This window comes from Rissa tridactyla, chromosome 4 (assembly GCF_028500815.1).
Source record: "Rissa tridactyla isolate bRisTri1 chromosome 4, bRisTri1.patW.cur.20221130, whole genome shotgun sequence".
NCBI classification, from domain to species: domain Eukaryota; kingdom Metazoa; phylum Chordata; class Aves; order Charadriiformes; family Laridae; genus Rissa; species Rissa tridactyla.
In genome coordinates this window covers 58592833-58614084 of record NC_071469.1, presented here as the reverse complement: position 1 = coordinate 58614084, position 21252 = coordinate 58592833, and the positions used below count along the sequence as shown (strand labels likewise).

The 21252-nt window shown below is 45.7% G+C and overlaps 1 protein-coding gene across 4 annotated transcripts in view; it reads right to left on the bottom strand.

Annotated features, from left to right (window-relative positions):
• EVL (Enah/Vasp-like) overlaps positions 1-21252 on the bottom strand; it is a 161955-nt gene that overhangs the window by 19691 nt on the left and 121012 nt on the right. For all 4 annotated transcript variants that reach the window (XM_054197757.1, XM_054197758.1, XM_054197755.1 and 1 more), the window contains exon 4: positions 2709-2772. In XM_054197757.1, coding sequence (XP_054053732.1) covers positions 2709-2772 — 64 coding nt within the window. The remainder of the gene's footprint in view (positions 1-2708; positions 2773-21252) is intronic.

Sequence of the window (21252 nt, the reverse complement as noted above, 5' to 3'; positions counted from 1 at the left end):
CGTGTACTAAGAATTTCCTAAGCATACCATCCGCTTGGCATTTACTAGCAAAATTTGATGATGAAGAACAACTTGACACATATATTTTCCTCGCTAAACCTGGGGGGAATTCTAGTTTGTCTGGAAAACTAGACTTGGAAGACTCCAGCCTGACAGACCGGGAAAGATATAGGGGTAAGATGTCCCCAGGATGTCTCCAAGTCATTGGAGGTGCTGCAGAGCAGATACAGGTGTGGGATGCTCCCCAAAACAAGGGTCAGCCACTGCCATTTGAAGTCGCTGGGGTCCGTGCCAGCCCTGTCTGCCCTTGGGCAGAGCGGTTTATATGTGCCCAGTGCACCCTCCCACACATGCTAAAAGGAGAAGTTCTTACACTCTTAGGAAGTCAAATTTAGTGGAACTAAATAAAGCCTGAGACTGGCACAAGGCTGCTTAAGGAGTATGTAAGGAAGAAAGTATAAGAGGGCAGAAATTACACTCCGCCTTAAAAATATATTCTTTTAACATTTGTGTAAAGGTCTCTAAAAAACCTTTTAAACAGACACATTTGCAGGGTAGTTACCATAACTTCATTTCCCTGCCTGCTTGTAAGATGTTCAAAAAAAGCCAGACCCAAAATTAGGTCTGCTCTATGCTTAAAGAATTCATCAGCGTAATTAAAGCTGAAAATCCTCTAGTGCAGATGCAGTAATATCTAAGTGCATCTACTGGCATAGCTTATTCCAGTCCAGTGGAGCAAAAGAAGCTTTCCCAGAACCATGTGCCCTGTAGCGGTCAAATAATATCTACCCAAAAGGCTTTTACTGTCTCTTAAAAAAAAAAAATAAATTTTTTTTTTTTTCTGATGTAGCTAAGCTGCTCACACTTTAAATGTACAGACTAGACACCTAAATTTGAGGTCTGAGTTACATATGGTCTGACAAATCAGTGATGTCCACTGGTTAAATGAAGAGCTGGATCAGGGCTCTCAGGCAGGCGGTGGGGACAGGCGGCACCCCCTAGCCGCAGGGCAAGCAGGACCCCTCCTCCTCTGACCTCTAGGATAGCCCTGCTATCCCAAAGTAAGTCTCACAAATCTTGAGTGAAGTATCATTACCCGCTGACCCATTTAATAGTCAAACGTAAATCCCTACTAAATCTCCGGCCACTCAGAGTTATTTATAAAGGCACAGGAAACTAGTTTTCCTCCACTTTTCTGACGGTTTTTGGAGACAGAAAGAGAGAATCCCAAGTACTTACTGCAGCCTGCGTAAGGGTCTCGTCTGAAATGACCTATACATGGTTTTGTGTAGGGACCAGTGAGAAGGGCAGCCCTGCAGCATGAATGCAAACAGCATATTGCAACGCTTCATCTCTGCTGCTCCAGGAGAGCGTGATATTAAGCTACACCACCCACAGGGCCAGGGAAGCACCTGGACCCTGCAAGGGGGGACCTTGCCCACTTACAGGTTGCACCTAACATGAAGGCAGAGCCCACTGAGCCTCTGTCAAGTTGGACCAACATCCGACATCTTTGGTGCTGATGTTGCTGCCCCTGCACGTCTGGTTCCAATAAAATCCTTACAAAGCTACTTATTATCTGAACCAAACATTGGACCAAGCCCTCTGGAGGGCTACTGCGCTTGCTGATCCTCCTCTCGTTATAGAAGTGAAGGCAGACACCTCATTTAAGCAACATCAGACCCCAAATGCGGGCCAGCGAGAGGTCCTGCCGATTCCTGTACTCCAGCGCACTCCTGATGAAGCGAGGCTCACCAGCTCACACGTGTTATGGCAGAACGTTCTCTGGTGTTTCTCATACAGTAGCAGAAACACGCTTGCAGGGAGCAGGAATATGGGGAGCAAAGGTGCTTTTTTTATGTGCACAAGCCTGTACTTCATCAGGGAAGCACAAGCCTGGCTAAGCAATGCTGCTGGTGTGGACACCACCGATGCCAGACATGGACTACCAGTCAGACGAGAAGACTTTGTCCAGAATGGGACAGGTATGTCTTATACTAAGTGAAGGGAGGTGATGATATTGCTGCTACAGGGATTGCTACTGCTGCTACAGCACTCTGGGCTGAATCAGGAAAGCTGAAATGAGATGAGCCTCATAATTTAGTTATGGAGATAGGTATATAAGGACGGACACTCCTGCCCACTGTCCCTCTGATGTCAAGGAGACCACTCCTAACAGCTAGAGAAAAGGCCATGTGTAATAATGGCACCAAGGCTGACGTACATGTAAAGGGGAAGGGTATAACTTTACACTTTCATTTATTATCCTGATTTAGAGCAAAACATTGATAAAAGGAACAGCATGTGATATAGGAAGTAGCCTATAACGAGCCTAATCTATTATTCAGAGTGTGTATGGTCCACCAGATGCTCCCTGGGCAATGTGACTGTCAGCTGCCCGCAGGTGATCCATAAAAGGATAAGGTTAGACTTTCTTAATGTGCTTGAGAAACACATACTCTACAAATTGCTTTTAAACATGGCTTGTCTTTAACTCTGAACATCACTTGCCTTTGAGCAGAATTTATCTAGAGCTTCAGTTCACCTCACCCTTTAAAAGCCATTACAGAAACATTAGCAATAATTACAGAAAACTCAGAATCAGCTTAAAACAGGTATAAGTAAATAAAACAGTGCTTAGTGGTGAGCAAGCACTGCACGTTCATCCAAGTTAAAAACTAGAACGCCACCATAACTGATTAACTCACCTTCTCTGTGCTTCCATCTCATCTGGAGATGGCCCATTCTGGACCTGGCGCTGGGCAGCTGGACCTGCAGAAAAAATGAGAGAATGCTATTAGGAAAGCAAATGTGGCTGATTTTCAAAAAACACGGCCACTCAGATTAACTGCTTCTCCATCTTACTAGGAGAGAAAACCCTCAAGCATTATTGTCCTCTCTTTGCTTTATTTTTTTTTTTTAATTATTTTTTTCCTATTAGACAAATCATTGCCTCCTGTAAATTTTCAGTCCCACTGGGAAAATCCCATGGCTAAATGTGTGAGCAGATTTGTCCAGAAACTTGGCATCATGGTAGCTGTAGACTACGCACTAATCCCTTGGCGACAGTGAAGACCCACGGTGTGGCAAAAGATGTCCTGTGGAAGCACAATCCATGACACTAGGATGTATTTCTAGCTTCTACAGGGTTCAGATCTACCCACCCTGGATGATTCCGTGCTTGCGCAGTAACTCAAACACAGTGCTGAGTTTGTGAGCCCACGTGCTGGCTGCTCTGACGCCGGGCTGGCATCAAGGAGCTGCTTGATGGAAGGTACCAGGAGATGCAAAGTTAAGCAAGCCTTTTACAAAGGGGGCTTTTCTTTTTACAACGTTGTCGGTCTTCTGCTTCTGCAGGATCCACACCAAGCTGAGCTTTCACCGGCATTCACCAACAGAACCCAACTATGCACGTCGCCATTTAAGTCACATCTCTCCCTCGACTCTGATCATTTAATCTCTGTTCTTGGATTAAATCTTGGATTCAATGAAGCAAAGTGACACTTACATGCCATTTTCAGAAAGCAATAACTACCCTGAAAACAAAAATAATTGTTGGTAGTATAAGCTACACTGGTCTTGCACTCCGTGGAAGGCGGATTGTTCCATTAATTTGACAAGGTGGGTTTCAATTGGGACTAAGCAGATAAGAGTTCTATTAAATGCAACAGCAATTTTCCTGATAAACAGCACTGAGAAACAGATCAGTTGTATGCAGGAAATTATTAGGTCTACCTTAATTTTTTTTCACTTTCAAGTGTAAAATTTCATCCTTTTAAAAGTTATCCAACAAGAGAAAATCAGAATTAAAACGCTCACAAACCCAAATATGTCACTCACAAATCCTTAAGGATATTTCTCTCAATTTTCTTTATATGTTTCTGCCAGGCAGAATGTCATCTGAAAACGAATTTAGAAAGCATGACTGCGTGAAAACAGGGAAGACGGCAGAAATGCATCACAGTCAGAAATTCCAGAGCTTTGACTGATCCTGATGAAATTGTGCATATTTTTGAAATGTGTTTAAGGACTAACATTCGCAGAAAGGGAACGCAGCGCTTTCTGAAAATCAGGCTGATGTATTACAGTTTTGGGTATCTCAAAAATGGAGCCAGTGACAATCGCTGAGTCAAAAGCTCTGACATTTAAAAATATCTTAGGATTGGGCATGAAGTGAAGACAGTTCACTTCTTCAGTGCCTCACGACTGACAACTTAATATTGTTTGTCACAGGCCTTTGGCAAACTATTTAGACAGAAACGCCACATTATGTAAAGATCACACGAAACAATGAATGGCTGGGGGTGGGGAGAGGGTGGGTTTTTTGGAAGCAAGCCTGAGGAAAAAGCTTCGCAGGTATTTGGGAAGCACAGGGCAGGAGGCCCACGTGTAAGGAGTTTAAGGTGTGACGAGGATGCCGCGTTACTGTGTGGATGCTTGTATTGTGCATCCTCACCACTGAAGGCCGGAGCTACCTCTGGGCAGCAGTTACAGAGTGAATTGAAACTTCTTCTGAACAAGGTAGGAAGACAGATACGGTCCCATCCGCAACCTGTGGAACTGGACCAGACTGCCCACAGTTAGGACTGGCACTGGTTTGGACCTTGGTGCAGGTAACACCCCCCCTTCTCCTGCGCACGTACACGAACCTGCGCGATACTGCAATAAAGCTAACTTCTGTGTGAAAGACTTTCAGGGCTGAAGTCAGTTACGCCGCCCTCACTAGGTAACAAATTCCACCACCACAAGCCAGAGCTGTGCTCATCACTGCGTAGGATCTCGTCACCAGAAAACTTCCCTTGTATAAAGATGCAGAGCATCATACAGATGTCAGCGCTCTGCTGGGAAAGAGGACTAAAAGTAGGCACCAGTGCAAACAAGGAAGGCCAACAACAATTCTTCTCTGACAAATTATATAGGAGGCTCTAATGATTCCATCTTAATCTGGTACTTTGGCCTGAATCTTCTCTTGGGGCCAAATGCCCAGAAAAATGAGGCAGTGTGGCTCGTTTGACTAATCCTAGACATGCAGAAGGAATCAAAGACCAGACTATCAACACCACGCAAAAAAAAACCCCAAAACAACTCCTTTTTTCCATGGGCACTGTTATGAACTGGCTACGTAGGTTTAAAATCAAACAAATCCAGCCAAATGCATTTGGAAAGCAGCCTAAAGATATCCTTTTAAGGCAACGTTACAAAACACATCTGGAATTTGGGGTGGTTGCTTTTTATCACCTGGAGCTTTCTCAAGCTGATCTTGCGTAGCAGACAGGTAAACGAAAAACCATACCAATATGCAAACAAGTCCATCTCAATTTTCAGCATGAAGGAGTCCTGGTAGATTCAACGAGATTACTTATATTTCCGGGTATGTACGTGTATGCTTGCAGGATTAAGACCACACTTGAAACTAAATACACATCTTTTGGTTGCAATACACATGGTTGCAAAATGAACGCTGGCTTTAAAAAATTTGTCTGTGGCACAACAAATACCTGATACGTTCCCAGAGCAGACTGCAAGTCAATTCAGACAACGCTACTGGAAAATTTTTCCCTTGCTTCACCGAAATAACTTAATTTCACTCCCTTATTGAGAGATGAGCTCCATGCATTAACAGTCGCTGATTTTTTTTTACATTAAGAACCCCAGCTGATTGTTTCAGTTGGCAGCATTTTGTTCCTATTATTATTTGGTCATAGTGTGCAATATCCTTAAAATGAAGAACATAAAGCTCCTAATTATGCTTTGAAATTGCCAATTTCTTCATAGCTGCTCTAGAAATGCCCGCCTCTTTTGGCAGACAAACGCATGAGAAAAAAAGATCAGAAGGAATGAAGCTCCTTCAGACCTGACTCGGTAAATAATCAATATTCAAAAACTCTTTGCATAGGTGGTGACAAATTTGCAGATATTTTTATTTGCACATTAATGTAAAAAGCGAGACAACTTTTCAGATGCACAGGGTACTGTGCGGCCTGTGCGACCTTCAGATGCACAGGGACTGCACGGCCCCCAAAATGCCTTAAATTCTCTCTCTGATGTATCTATATCCATAAACATGGAAAAATTAGTGTTTTCTGAGTAATGACTAATTCCTCTCTTTTACAGGTTTAGCTTTCATACTTAAACCAACACACTGCAGAAAAACATAATTTGTTTATTTACATCTTTTCCAAACTCAGTTTTCTTCTATTTTACTAGTGAGTCATTAAAGAAGTGAAGCGTCTTCACTTCATACCCAGTCCTAAGGTATTTTTAACGTCCTCTTCTGCACGTTAGGTTTGTTTAGCACAGTTTTCTTCTCCAAGTGCTTTAAGAGTGAAGAGCCCTAACAAAGCTGGGAGACAGAACCAGGCAAGCACGAACAGAAGAGGAGGATGAAGCTGTGGCAGGCAGCTTGTCCTCTCCCCTGTGTAAAACAAGGAGCAGTGGAGTAAAAGTTGGTAAGATAATGCCACCTGAGGAAACGCCCAGACCATCTGCAGAAGTCAATCACAGCCTGTGGGAACAGAGATATCTGCTCTGTGTTCCTGCAGAGGCTTGTATTGATTGGAAATGGTTGGGAAAGAGTTTGAGGGAAGTTGTATGTGGAGTTGCCCTGGGATAACAGGGTGCTCAGGGCAGTCACAGCTCTTGCTGCCAGTGGGGTCACAGCTCTTCTTGCCACCGGTGGGGAAACACAGCGGGTCTGTTTGCCACTGGTTGTTGTTTTGCTTGAGTTACTCATGACCATAAGAAAGAATTCCTTCTGGCATCCTGCTTGTGATCAAACCAATTGTTTTTCTATAGTATTATGAAACATTAATTTGCAAACCCTAAGGAAAAAGGTTAGATGCACTCTGTTTTGGCAACCAAGATTTTGCCTGAGGATGGCAAATACGCTTAAAAGTCCAACCCAAGGTTTCAGGTCTGTTGATTGCCAGAATCATAAATTCTGCTAGATTTCCCCCTGCTCCCAACCCAGACTTCTCGGTAGACCCAGACACACCACCATGTGATGTGAAGTCTGCAAACAACTTCAGTCTCCGTAATGGTGGAGCTTCTTGCTTCTCTCGTCCTTGAGCTTGCTTTTAGCATGCTCGGCCAAAGCTCATACAGAAACTGAAGGCAGGGATTATTTTTAGGCTTTCTTCCATATGTGTATGCTCTACAGCGCACATACAGCAGACTGAGGGTTTGATGGAGGGTTTTGCAAATTCAAGTGGATTTCTAGGTTTAACTCCTCTCTGCATTTTTAGATATTTCTCAGACCTGAGCACACGTGACCAGTAAATGCTCTTGGTGATGGCATCCTCATTTAAACATGCTTCTTGAGCTGCCCCGTGAGCTGCCTCCTGCCCTGACAGCCTTTGGGAGCAGCCCCACAGAGAAGAGCGCTTCCCAGCACAATAACCAGGAGAAACGGCTTTGCTACCGACCCATTTGCAGCTTCAGAGCTGTTGCAATCTACATTTTTAGCAACTAATTAATGCAGGAGATACACTGTGAATGTCTGTTTCCTCGCTTCGTTGCTTTGTAATAATTAACCGCGTTTTCATACAAGCATCTTGTGATTCAGCTCAAGGCAGATTTTGGGAGCACACGGGTGTTTTCCCGCGTTTGCTGCTTCTCCTCCCGCTCTGCCCTTCCCCAGCTGTCCCTAAAGACAGGGATGGGGATCTTCTGGCAGCAGGGCACTGCTTGGTGGGAGGGGTGACAGTTTCCATACGCCGGTGGCCACTCCTGCACCACTGCGCCCTGCTCCTGCTCGGAGATGTCCACGTCCGAACCCGCAGCTAGCCACAAAATGGGACCAAAGCTGTCACCGAGGGAAAGCCCATGCTCTGTCTTCCACTCTAGCTTAGCTGTGGCAGGAAGGCACGAGCAAGAAGGAACAATGTCATTGTTTCTCTCCTGCTGGGACAGTCCCAAGCAATGTTTCTTTTTCCTCTTTTACTTATGCTACATCTGCAAGCACCGCTGGCTGCGTGCCCTCAAGGAAATGGCGAAACCAGGCTCATTTCCCTGAGCAACCAGGATTTTGTATTTCTTTAATACAAAACAACCAATATAACCCACTTACAGATCTAGATTGGATATTAGGAAGAATTTCTTCACCAAAACAGTTATTAAGCATTGGAACAGGCTGCCCAGCGAAGTGGTGGAATCACCATCCCTGGAGGTATTTAAAAGACGTGTAGATGTGGTGCTTAGAGACATGGTTTAGTGGTGGTTTTGGCAATGTTAGGTTGATGGTTGGACTCGATGACCTCAAAGGTCCCTTCCAACCTAGAAAATTCTATGGTTCTATGATCTTTTATTCATTTTACATACTGGAAACAGAGCAACTGCCAGGGGCTGGTTTCTGCAACCCCTATAGCCTCCATGGTGCTTCATGGACCAGTGTGATGAATGTAGTGGGCCAAGGAGAGGGTCCAGGGTCGGGCTGGAGCTGAATGAGAAACGTAACCGTCTGCAACTTCACGAGACTGATAATTTTTGTTCTGTGTATGAACAGAACATGATGATTTTGTGTGAAAAAACCCACAGCAGGCTATGGGAGAAAAAGAAGTGAGAGACAGACTGACAGCTCTCCCTCATTGCTTGATGGTTTCAGCACATACTTGGATTGCAGGAGACTCAGGTTCAGGCACCAGGTCTGACCCATCACCATTTATAACTGGGGAATGTGCCACCAACAGTTGCTTATCCTCACCAGAACAGAAGAAACGATTCCAGGTTACAGGTTCTAGCAAAGCTTTTCCTCCCCACAGAAATACCTTTCAAATAAATTGGCATTTTCTAATGGAAAAAAAAAAATCAATTGTAAAAAGCATTTCTGACCAGTGCCAATCCCTGTGTCCCCATTTGGGTCCAGCCTGGGTCACCGTTCCTGCTGTCAGGGCCCTGGGGAGGGTGTCCTGGCTGGGCTGCTGCCAGTCCCTGGGGCCAACCTGGAGACCCATGCCGGGGGCGGTTGCCTGGATGGTGCATTTTGCTGTCTTCACCGCAACCTCTCCCCTTCACCCAGAGACATTCACGGGTGTCCTTGCTCCTGGCTGGGCCCTGCCTGATCCCCCTGGGCGCCCCGCAGGTGATGTGGGTGTGAAACCAAGCGGGCTCCAGCTGGAGGAGGGAAGTTCTCTGCGTCTCCTTGCCCTGCCGCTTCCCCGCGTTCACAGCCTGGCTGTAATTTTAGCTCTCTTGCCGCTGTTGGGCAATTGCGCTGCTGCCGCCGAGGCTCTGTCAGCACTTTAAACATCTGCTCTCAGGACCTCGACCTGCTCTCAGCCCTGTCTGTCCTGCAGGGGACGCGTGTGCTGGAGATGTCCCGGCACGGCCACACGCCGTGAGGAAGTGCCCACCGAAGGAGCCGACGTGGGAATCAGGCGCACCACCTCTGTGCTAGTGACACTGTGCTCAAACTCATTAGCAGAGACAATTATCCTGGACAAAGCGCCGATCTAATTAGCCTAGATAAAGCAGGTAGATAAAGCAGGGTGCCTACACTAGTTCTGGGGCCCAAGCTGATACAACCAGAGCTGGATGACGTGGCAAGGTATGCAGACCTAAATTTGCCTGGTGAGTTAATGGACTGGGAAGAGGGATCGCCCCCCCTGCCCGCTGTGCCCCACGGCTGCAGCTGGGCAGAGCCACAGCGGTTCCACGCTGCCAGGGTGATTCCATGCCAAGTGGAATCGCCATTTGGGACTCGGCACGTCCTACCTCATCTGACGTGCAACAGCCACGCGTTAGCCATGCTGCGGGCAGCGTCTGTCTGACCGGGATGCAGGGGCTGAGGCAAAGATGGACAGACGGACCAACGGGGCGGTTTTGTCCGTGGGTCACCATTAGCTCAGTTTTAAAAATGTTAACACCATTAAGGTTTTTTTTTGTGCTGTTAACCATGCAACAGAGCGCCTACAGCCCCGGAGAGGATCCTGCTGGGTCATTTGAATCCCAGCAAGCAAAAGCTCTCTGCTGGCTGGGAGCGAGGGAGCAGACCCGTGGAAGGGAGGGTTGGGTGCAGCACCACAAAGCCTGCTTTCAGGCTTTTCAGTCCTGTTAATGTTTAACTTCAACCAGAAAGGGTTGCAGAGAGTGTTATTCACAGGCTGGGTGCCTCCATAGCATTTATAACACAGCACATTGAACACCTTCTGTAACATCATTTACACACGGACCAAGCTTTTCCGAGAACTGCAAAGAACTTTTACCGGCCTTAATTAAGCTTCGCCAATGCTGTAATGCGGAAGTGAAGTGACTCCGTTACACCCAGAGCATGTCTGCGCGAGGAAAAATTGTTTGCACCAATTTGCCTACAGGTGAGATTTGCTACCAATGCAGTTAAACCTATGCAAAACGTCACCTAAGGCACTCTCATTCTGAGGCAGCCCAAATGAGTTTTGGTTTGACCCAAGGCAAGAAGAGTGCAGTGAAATAAGCATTTCCCAGCTCGGTGCCAAAAAACTTTGCTACCTCCCTCCTTTGACTCCTGGTGACCAACAGTGCTGCAAGTCTGTGGCAGTGCCAGGTAAAACACGTCCTCCTAAAACCATCCCAGCAACATTTCACACAGCCTTGTACTCCACTGGACAAGGAGCAGTGTGTATCCAGGTACCAGCTCTCAGCTAAACTGTAGGAACTCCCATCTTAGAAGCTCTTAAAAGCGCCATTCCCAAGACTGCAATTGCTCTGCTTTATCTTTTACCTTTTACCTGTAAGATAACTTTAATCAAACATGAAACAGGCCCTCCTTCAACTGAAATAAGGGCGTGAGCACAGGGGGTCTGTATGAAGTCTGTTCATTGAAACTAAAAACTGATTTAACATTCACTGCTGATACTTTCTGATGTAGATAAGATTTAAGGACAGTGACAGAGCTGGAAAAACAAGCCCGGTAGTTAGCATGGGAGTGCCCTTCCCTATCATAGTTCACACCTCCTGCAAGTACAAGTACACACGTACAGGTGCCTGCACTGTGCACAGCCCGCTTCTTTTTTCTTTTTTCTTTTTTTTTTTTTTTTAAGGAAAACCAACAAATGGAATTGCAGGGGTCCCCACATGCACAAGATCCAGAGAGGAGTTTCCACATAGAAAGGCCACGCAAAGATCGAGTGCTGCAAGGTGGTTAGAAAGAAACTGTCTTCAATTCACCAGAAGTGCTACTGAACACATCAGCCTGAAACCAGTGTGCCTTTGACTCAACTGCTAAACTTGTGAATTCAGCGATTTTGCATAAAACATGATGGCAACTGTTTGATCCTGGCTGTTTATCCATCATGGCACTGGCACCGCATTTGCTAATTTCTCATGCTGGTGTCTTGGTTGAGCTGGAGGAGGAGAAAACCTTATTTTCTTTCAATCTGAATGCAATAGAGATGAGTCGGTGCTAAAGCACCTCCTGCAATAACCAACTGCCCTCTGACAGCAGGGACCATATTTAATATGCAAAGGACGTGGCTCAGGTGCATTTATCTCGGCGCCGGCGCCTCGTCTCAGCAGCACAGCTTGGGTTACCTCTCACATAAAAGAGAGCTCAAAGCTTTAAAAGATATTTAAAAATAAACATAGGTGGCAGTGTAAACAGGAAGCTTTCCACAATGAGGTGGCTGTGGGGCTGTCAGGGTCAGCATCTCCCACCGAGCACAGCCTGGGGTGGTGGGACTTATCCCCATGGACAGGGCATGCAAGAGGGGTAGGACATCCTGGGCCTGGGACTCCCTGTATTTTATCCGGTGGCTGATTAACATGAAATATAAGAATTGCACGAGAACTGGGAATTACTTTGCTCTCAGCTGCTCAGCTCTAACAGGAAGAAAAAAAATCCGCACGCTGATCTAGAATAGCATAGGCTCGTCGGGGCCAGGGGAGGTGGGAAATGAAAATGGCGGTTCCCCCTGGGCAGGGGAGGTGGCTGAACCCTGGCCCCCCACTTCCCTGGGGAAGTCCTTCAAGCACCAGACCTTCGGGATGGCAGCAAAGCAGCAGGTGATGCCTGCATGGCTAACCAGATCGGTCCCCAGCGCCGCAGAGCCCAGTGAAGGTGCGGGGACAGGAGCAGACCCTGGGCAGGAAACACAGTACGGCCAGGAAACCTCTGCGCAGGGCAGGGAAAGGTGGAACCGGAGCATCCCGGGGAGAATTTTGTTTGCTGTGCTGAGCTCTGAGCAAGAAAGAACTAATTCAGCAGCCGCCCAATTATGCGTTAATGAAAAAGAGGCGGATAAGGCAGCCACCTGCCACGCAGCACCGAGCGGGGCCGTCATCACCTCCCTCCCTCGCAGGGGCTCTGCCGCATTTAGAGAAATGGCCCTGTTTCCGCAGGCAGTTTCACGATAAGTAAGCATCCTGCTTAGTTGATGACCGATTGGTTTTGTTATGGGAACTGCCTCTGGCTCTGAGAAAAATGGTACATCCGCAGAAAGCTATGGGGATAGTTGGGGGTTTTTTGAGGGGGGGGGGGGAAAGGCATCGCTGAATTTCTAAGGGTGTGATTCCAATTTGCTGGCTTTATAAACACCTACAGGCAAGACAATGGGACAAGGTGTCAATCAGTGCCGTATGTGAAAAAGTAATCCATAAAATTCAAGATGATGAGACTAGCTAAGCAAAAGTATTAAATAAAACTCACAATTATTAGTATTAAATAAACAAGCCCACAAGCACTTCAGTTCTTGTTTTTTTTCCCCTCCTTTTTGGATTGTCTTTTAGAATGTGCATCAAGCCTATTTTCCTACACATCCAGGTTCGAAACTTTTCAATAAAGGTTAAGATTAGCTCATAATCTCGTGCCTCTAGGCAATAATGGAACGTTAGGAAAACACGAAATATCATCAGAGTCTTGTTAAAATCGATGGCATCAGCCATACTGAAAAGCTGTCACCTCCCTGCTGCTGCACAGGGGTCTGGTTAATGCCAGAGCCCAGGCAGCAGATGCTCCAAAGAAGCTGAGGGTGTAAATCAATACACACCATCTAAACATACAGCTTATATTACAAAGATATTTTCCTGAACTTGTTTTTAATGAAGGCATGAGTTGTTTCGCTCTGGTGACGGTTAGCCAGGCTCTGTCCCAACAGAGAAGGGAGCACAGGCGCCACTGGCCTCGTGCTCTGCAGCAAGAGCATCGCTGAACTCAGAAGGCACTTTCCCACCGACTCCAAGGGGCAATGTCTCAAGCCCCATGGATCCATCTCATGAAACTGAGTATCTTCCTTTAGCTAAGCACGACCACGTATGTATTTCCACGAGTACATGAATATAGCTGTTAGTACTCACTTCATACTTAAAATTCCTTACATCAAATAAAAAGCAGGAATTCAATCCCTTTTTTGGGTCAAATCGAATCTCTGAAAATCTCTGAAGCCATGGGGGAAATGTGCCCAGCCTCTGGTGTGTACAGGAGGTCAATCAGCTGATATTTACACACTTGGCTTGTCAAACATCTCCCATTTTGTTTAACTGGAAGACTTATGACACATTATATCAGAAAAATATATATGCTTAGCGTAGCCTGGTGCAGCACCCAAGGTGCCTAGAGCACCACCGTCTATTCTTGGCCCAACTCCACCTACAACCTTATAGGGAGAGTCTCTCCGTTTTTAAGTGCCTCCATCCTTTTTCATTCTCCGGTGAGACAGTAAACTCCTCAGGGCCCCATACATGCATCAAAGCAACATGTACACATGGAAAACACATTATAAACACACAGTTTGCATCTAGTCCATGGTTAAGATCCAGACAAGATCCATTTTACCATGGTTTAAACCCCAACGCTGCTGTAAGATAACTAGGATGGGCACCTGTACCTGGACAGAGTGCTGGAAGGCAGAGAACTTTTCAATGAAACACAACTAAATGGAGGGATTTATGAAAAAACATGAGAAGAGAACATTAGCAATGAGTCTTTCTCCTTGACAATAAACACGCAAGTCTTTTAAATTCAATGGATAAACAAAAGAATTCAAATACAGCACCTGATCCTGTTCACACTAACGCCAAAAGTCAAGGTCTCTGCTTAAGGGAAGCAGAAGTCCCACAAACTAGAAAGGTCCATGGTAAAACCAACCCATCCACCCCAGCCTAATGGCCCAGCCCTCCACAGCCCTGCAAATCCTCATTTCCAGAAAAGCTAACCGGAATAGACAGTCACAGGCAGGTCATCATGGAGAAATAAAGTAAGTAAATATCCAGATAACTACAGCAGGTAGAAAATGCTGCCCTTCTTCATATCTGTTTTTTCAAACCAGTATCTATTCCACGAGTACAGATGCTATTCATCGGCAAGTAAAGACCAAAGCAACCCAACATGTTGATCCAGAAGTCATTGTCCCATATTCTCACTATAATGACTTCTCCTGATTTATCAGCCCTGACTAACGCCGGTGTCATCTGAACCTAATGGGTCATCTCTTTCATCTCAGCATCCCACTGCCCGCCTGCCGGAATTAAAAGCAAGCGAAAGACAAACGATCCACTGATGAGCTACAACTGCAAGCCACTTCCCAGCGCAACTGGTTGGTGGCACAGAACATTTCCATGCAAAAAAGCCCTGGCACAAGCATCCCTTCCCCCTTCCCAGGACGGCTCCCACCGGAGCACGGCGTGCAAGGCAGCGAGGAGGTTTCCATCACCTACAAGACATTCGGCACAGGATGATGCAGTCACAGTGGCAGAGGCAGAAGCAGTGCCAGATCCATTCCCTGCTGACCATAGTATGGCAGCAGCCTCCTCAGCGCACTCCTCGCTGTGCCTTCCTCATGCCCAGCACTTACCGACCGCCCCGCCGCAGACCAGGTTTCACCAGGTGTAATCTATACACCGCTCCAGCAGCAAAGTGGGCCCGGCCGCGTAAATATTTAATCGGATCCCCTCTTCCTCGCCTATTGCAACGCTTCGGGGTGTCTGAATGCCATACTTCATTGTCTGGACTTTTCACATTAATACCGCGAAAGCCAGAAAGGACTTGCCTTTTCTGTCCCCTGCCCCAATCAGATGGTCATATGTTTGCCTACACGCGAGGGATTACAATAAATGCAAAGTGCAAATAAGCAGAAAGTTAGGCTGTACTGGGGAAAAAACAACTGCAAGTGCACATGCAGGATCAAGTTCACTGGCGGTGTAGTTCCTGAAGTCAAAGGGGCGACACCAGCGATGAATGTCGAGCACTAGTTTTAAAATAAAAGTGTGAGCATGCTGGATTCAGAAATAAATATGTATGGCTTAAAATCCTCAGCTATTGTCTTCCAGTTCTTTTCATCATCCCATCATTCCTGATCTCCTCTCATCCCAACACTGTCCTCCCATCCTACTTTGTCTGCTAATCGCTCTCCTCCTCTATATTTAAATATGGCAGGTCTCGCAGAGGCAATCCAGTTGAATCTAATGGACAGTTTGTACGAGGAGGCAACACAGAATATTCATTCTGTGTCATGTTTAGCTCATCACCAGTCCTTTGATCCGTTTCTTTCCCTTCTCCTTGCCTTTGATTTATACCGTGTACTGGGGACTTCACCCAGTCCTGTGCTCCTCAAGCGAATTCATAGCTGGTCTATGGGTGCATCTCCATAGCCTCAGTGACACTACTCTGATTTAGACTGATTAATGTTTTGACCCACTGAACTCATCAGGTAAGTCCTATGTCTAATATCAAATTTCTACAATATGCTGAATAAAACCTATAAGGCTCTTCGCGTGGTTAGAGCAAGTGAAACCCCAGGTGGAGATGGGTTCATAACTACCTTGCAGTACACCAGAGCCATCCCATCCTTCTCAAACAGTGTATATTCAGCATAACTGAGTAGTTGCGCTCTCTCTGTACCTGCCTCCTACAACATTAAAACGTACCCAGAGCATTCAAATGATACGTAGATATTCTAATAGCAAAGCTGCTTATCATATGTTTTCTAATGCTTGTTGCTATGAATTATTTATGTCCCATTTCAAGTCTACAATATCAATACCTCTCAGGTATGCTCCACTATCAGATGCAGCAAAACAAGTATTAACTAATTAATATTTGAGACAGCAAAAACTCTGTTAATAGCAAACTGTCTTTTTCACTATGGCGCACAGACGGTCTAAATTCTACCTGCACATGCTCTTTGTTTTCTGCTTGCTGGCTTATAAAACCATTAGAGTCACACCAGTAAATAGGAATATTACAGTCAAACCTGAGTGTAAATTCAGGTTTCCGCAGCCGCAAGTGCCAATGGTCTTATGTAATTACTTTCCAAGGGTTTAAAAAAATCATGAAATAAATTTAGAATAATAAAATCGGCTTTAAAATAATAAAATTTTACACTAACTTTTATCATCAGGACTCTAGTTTTTCTAGAGAAAAAGGTATGTTCAAAACATTGCATTCTCCGTTCTGAGGATACTCCAAATCCTTTTTTGTTCTCCTTTGCTTTCCTCCTATGTCTCACAACGAAGGGAAGCATCTGGCTGGTGTAAAATACCAGATCTGGTCTCTGAAGCGCTGACTTACGCTGCACCACCGCTGGAAACACCTGCTCTTTCAAAAGAAAACAGTGCTACACAAATGCAGGCAATTAAAAACAATATACCAAACTAATAAGGGAAACTGTAAGCGCAGAGAAGTACAATGTCATTCTGTCATAAGAACGTATCTAACTCTTTTAATGACTTACGGGGCCAAGAGTATGTGTTACCCCATATTTCCCTTATTATTGCCTTTATCTCTTACACACTAAGATTTTTGCTGCTAAGGGCTTAAATATGCTCATGACTAATAGGAAGCTGCAAAAACCCCTTTGTGGCCAAGCAGCATCTCTGTGAGTCTCAGACTGACCTAATAGAGACCAACAAACTCCTGTAGCTCCTTCTGCAGACCTGCCACCCGCACAGAAAACACCACGCCAACAGTCTGCCACCCAACCAGGAAAATAAGTGAGTGGGTACACTTAACTTCTCCCTCCGCCTAACCCTAAAATTAACATAATATTTTTAAATAGCTCATTCTAACACAAAGTGGGACACCAGAGCCAATGCCACCGTGTGGATGAGTAAGGGGCAGAGCATGGCGTTAGGTGAACTGCAAGGAGAGCACATGAGGACTGAGAACGGGTTCCCTCAGGGGCTCCACCGTCACACCTGACTCTGAAACAAAGACCGAGATCCACATCAGCAAGGAAGTGGCCCCTTGGAAGTGTGAAATAGCAGCGTGGCCCACAGGAAATATAATTAAAGAACCTGAGAAAGCTGCTGCCCCTGAGAGTACAACGTGACCCACCACCTCCACTTCTCACTTTGGGCAAACAAACTTACAACTTGCTGGACACTTTCAGTGTTGGTCTGGGTTTGACAAAAAATATATTCCGGTGTGGCCGGAAACATTGTGACCAAGTGTTTTCGTAACACCTTTACTGGGATTCCCAAGCTGTGGCACATGTGCCACCAGCAGTATGCAAGTCACTTGAAAGTGGTACTCTGACGTGCAGCACATGGTGCTGGGTCTAAAACCCCCCAGAAACATAATTTCTTACTATCCTTATTTGATTGCTGCCTTCCCAAAGGGTACAGGGCAGCTCACCTGGGGCAGGACAGACGATTCCTGAACGAGCAGCACTTGCAGATATTGTGACCTAAAGAGATCTTAAGTAACAATAAAAGCATCTCTTACTCCTGTATAAAAAGCAACCTTGACCCTATTGTGAGCATGAACCAACACCAGCTGGCTAGAAGGCAAATACTCCCGCAACTAACTGCTCCCGTAACCCTTCCAACAGGCAATCAACTGTGCAAACTGCATTTTCACAAATATAAATCACTCCCGAGTCTATAAGCAAAGGCTGGCACAAATCACTGATGGTGCCCGGCACTTACCTGGTGCAGCAGTCCTCCGACAGGAGACGTGCCAGAAAAACGCTTCTTTTTTAAACAGGAGTTGGAAAAAGTGCAATTCCACAATCCACACCAGTAATAATAAAGGACAGCTCTGGTCCTGCAAGTGGTAGCAGGCAGGCAGGTGGCTCTCCTACATGAAGCCTTTTGCAGGAAGGCTGTAATTATCTGTCTGAGCACCTACTGATTATATCTAGAGACTGTGTGCACAGGAGCCAATATGCAGCCGATACGACTTGTGTCATTTTAATTTCTGTACATTTTGCTCTTAATTGAAAAGGTTGCTTTCATTTTTTTACTCCTAATATCTATTATCCATGCTTGGCACTTCCCGACGCATTAGACAGCTAAGAACCCAGAGGCCATGCCAACACTGAAATAACACTATGAAGAGAATTGAGTGCTTGGTTTCATAATTTTAGTCGTGTCTTTATCCACTGGTACTCTGAGAAAGTCTGTACTCTAAAGAGCTCTGGAAAACACTCAAGAAGGAGACCAATGAACTTTTAAGTTCCTCAGCTGGGCAAAATATACTAAAAAAGCCATCGTCATTCCATTGCCCGGATCATTGTAGTTCTGAAGATGGAAACCGGTTTCTTTTATTGAGCATCAGTGTCAGATGTTTTGTTCTACCTGTAGAAGTGGCTTACACTGAACCAGGCTTAACGTTTTATATTGCCTTTCTCTGCTCTCAATCTCCATTTCCATCATCACTTCCAAAGGACTCCTGGGTACCGTGCTGAGGAGAGCTGAAGTGTTTCCCACCAGTACACGATGCTTGCGGGATGGCTGCTGGCCTACAGAGACGACATTCTCATACCTTAGGGATTTGGTTGGAGTAAGAGCGTATGGAGCAGATTTAAGACCTGGGAGAAAGCACCCCGCTTATCTCCACATTTTGTCTCTCCGGACCTGAGGCCTGCTCGGAGACCTAGGCTGAGCCCAAACTGAGACGGGACTCTGAGTCTGTGGATCCTCTCCAGAACTTCGGTGTCTGCAATACCAGCACAAGGGAGTGAGACCAACCCAGGAATACGGCTCATAACCTTCATTTCTTACATGGGCAGCCCAGGTTCAGGTGCCTGAACCAACACTCACCCCACGGGAGCAAGAAGACCCACCTGGCACAGCATCTGTTTCAGAATGAGAACATAATATATATATTTCCAGTTATAAACAATTTTAAATAGGATGTGAGACTGAAAGTTTCTGCCAAGAAATACGGAGCAAGAAGCATTCCAGGCAGATGCGAGTCTCACAGACTGAGCCCAGAAAACCCCCGTCAACTCCAGTAAAGATTACAGCTAACAGAAATGTATCTGCGTTGGAGCGCCTTGTACTGATGCCATCCTCTAATAATACGCTCTGAGTAAATCATGTCAGTGTTTGTGGTCCTAAATGAAGTTATTTTTAAAAGACATGCTTGCACATTACATATCTTTACTTTGCAAGCTAAGGGGCAAAACTGTTGTACGGGAAAGAAGAAGGCTGGTAAGTCATTTCTGATGACGGTTGCCCCACTTGCAAGTTATTTAAGCTTCTGCCTGTCAGCAGCCTATAGTATGGTAACAATTAAATAGTCACTAGTAACACACCCGTATCGCAATATATTGCTTTCTAAATTGTCTTCTACAAAACATTTCTATTAATTTAACTGATGGGGAATTTTAAAGTCTAAGCTATGCTGCTATTAAGATCATTTGGTATAAAGGAAGTGCTGGCATGGATTTGATACTTCTCAGAAGGCTCAACTTTAATCAATTTAAACTTGCAAGTTGATTATGATTCACTGGAAATGTTCTGCTCCCTGAGAGTAAGCACAGGCATTTCGGGGGAGACGTTTCATACGATGCAGAAAGCTTGAGACCCCAGAAAAAGCCCCAAACTCCTGTAAAGAGGCTAGCAAGCACAATCAATCCAAAAATACTTCAGCTTTGCAAACTTCTGGTTGCATCACCTAAAACCTCCTCAGTTATCAGCGCCAATCTGAAAGAGGGATGAATCCTCCCTGGTAGCGTGTCTCTCCACCGATTACCAGAGGCCTCTGGGTGAGAGTCCCCGCCAGACTTTCAGTCCTGTAAATATAGCTGGGATGAGTCTAATCCTAAGAGACTAAACCACAAACTCTACCTAAATACCCCTGGATTCAGGGAGGGTTTGGGAAACGGAGTATCACTCCGTATCTTGGCTCACCGTTGGGCGGGTGACTCACCGCAGGGTGGGTCAGAGAGAACCGGTCACCCAAGCTCAGCGATCCATAAACCTTCCCGTCTCATCTGGGGGGTGACCGTGCCTTGGAGAGGACATGGTGTGCAAACTCTTGTTGGAGTCAGTAAGAAATACCTGCTTGGCTCTGTCTTCCCACCCTCAATGGGACCTTCTCCTGCTGAATGAAACAGGCTTTCCCCCCTCCCACTTCATCCCCTGGAACCAGGAAGGAAGGTTCATGACTCACGGACCCTGGGTGACCAACTTTCTGTCCCATTATCCTTATTGAAAGGAGGCTCTCCAGGCAAGCGGTTGCGAGACAACTATGACACATGGCACGTACCTTCCCTGCCAGCACAGAAAAAAAAAAGACTTCCCAGAATGAGAGTTAAAAATAGCTGTTTTGCTTTAAAGGGCGTATTCACTTTGAAACACGGAAGCCAAGTCTTAACTGCCACCTCTGATGGGACAGGCATCTCCAGCAGTCTGCTCTCTGTCAAAATACCTACTGCCCTGCTTGCTCTTCTTCTCCTTAGATTTTACCATTTGAAATTGTAGATGCTTTTCACCACATTATGAGAAGCTTGGAGGGAGAGAGGGCAGATGCAGCCTCATATATTAAATTAAAACCAGCCTTATACACACCAAAATGTCTCTTCAAGGTGATTTCTTGAAATCTTTTGCAGTCCTGCCTTTATTCTCCCATTTCCTATACCCCAGCGTTCTTTCAGCTCCTCAGCATCCTCTTTTAGCCCCGTTCTGTGCCTACCTGCAGGCGGAGGGCAGGCTGGCCACATCCTGCCCGGCGCTGAGATGACCGGACAGGCTGGTTTGGAAACTGCATATCAGCATCGGCAAAGCAGGTGCCTGAGCTCGGTGTTCCCAGAGGCAAGGTACTGCCTTAATACACTCCGACATGGCATTTTATCAGTGATGGTAATGAGCCAGTTGGGAAAACTTAACTGGGGAAGTGGTAGATTGTCTATCACATGCAGTTATTAAATCAGGACCGTGGGTTTCTAAAGTATGTCTTTCTAGCACAAACACAGGTTTACGTACTTGGTAGAGAATCTGTGGGCAGAACACAATAGGTTTGAACACAGAGGTTAGAGTAGATAGCTTTAATGATCTCTTCCAGCTCTAAAAATCATCAGTTATCACTTAGTTTACACCAAAGATCTGCTTGACTCT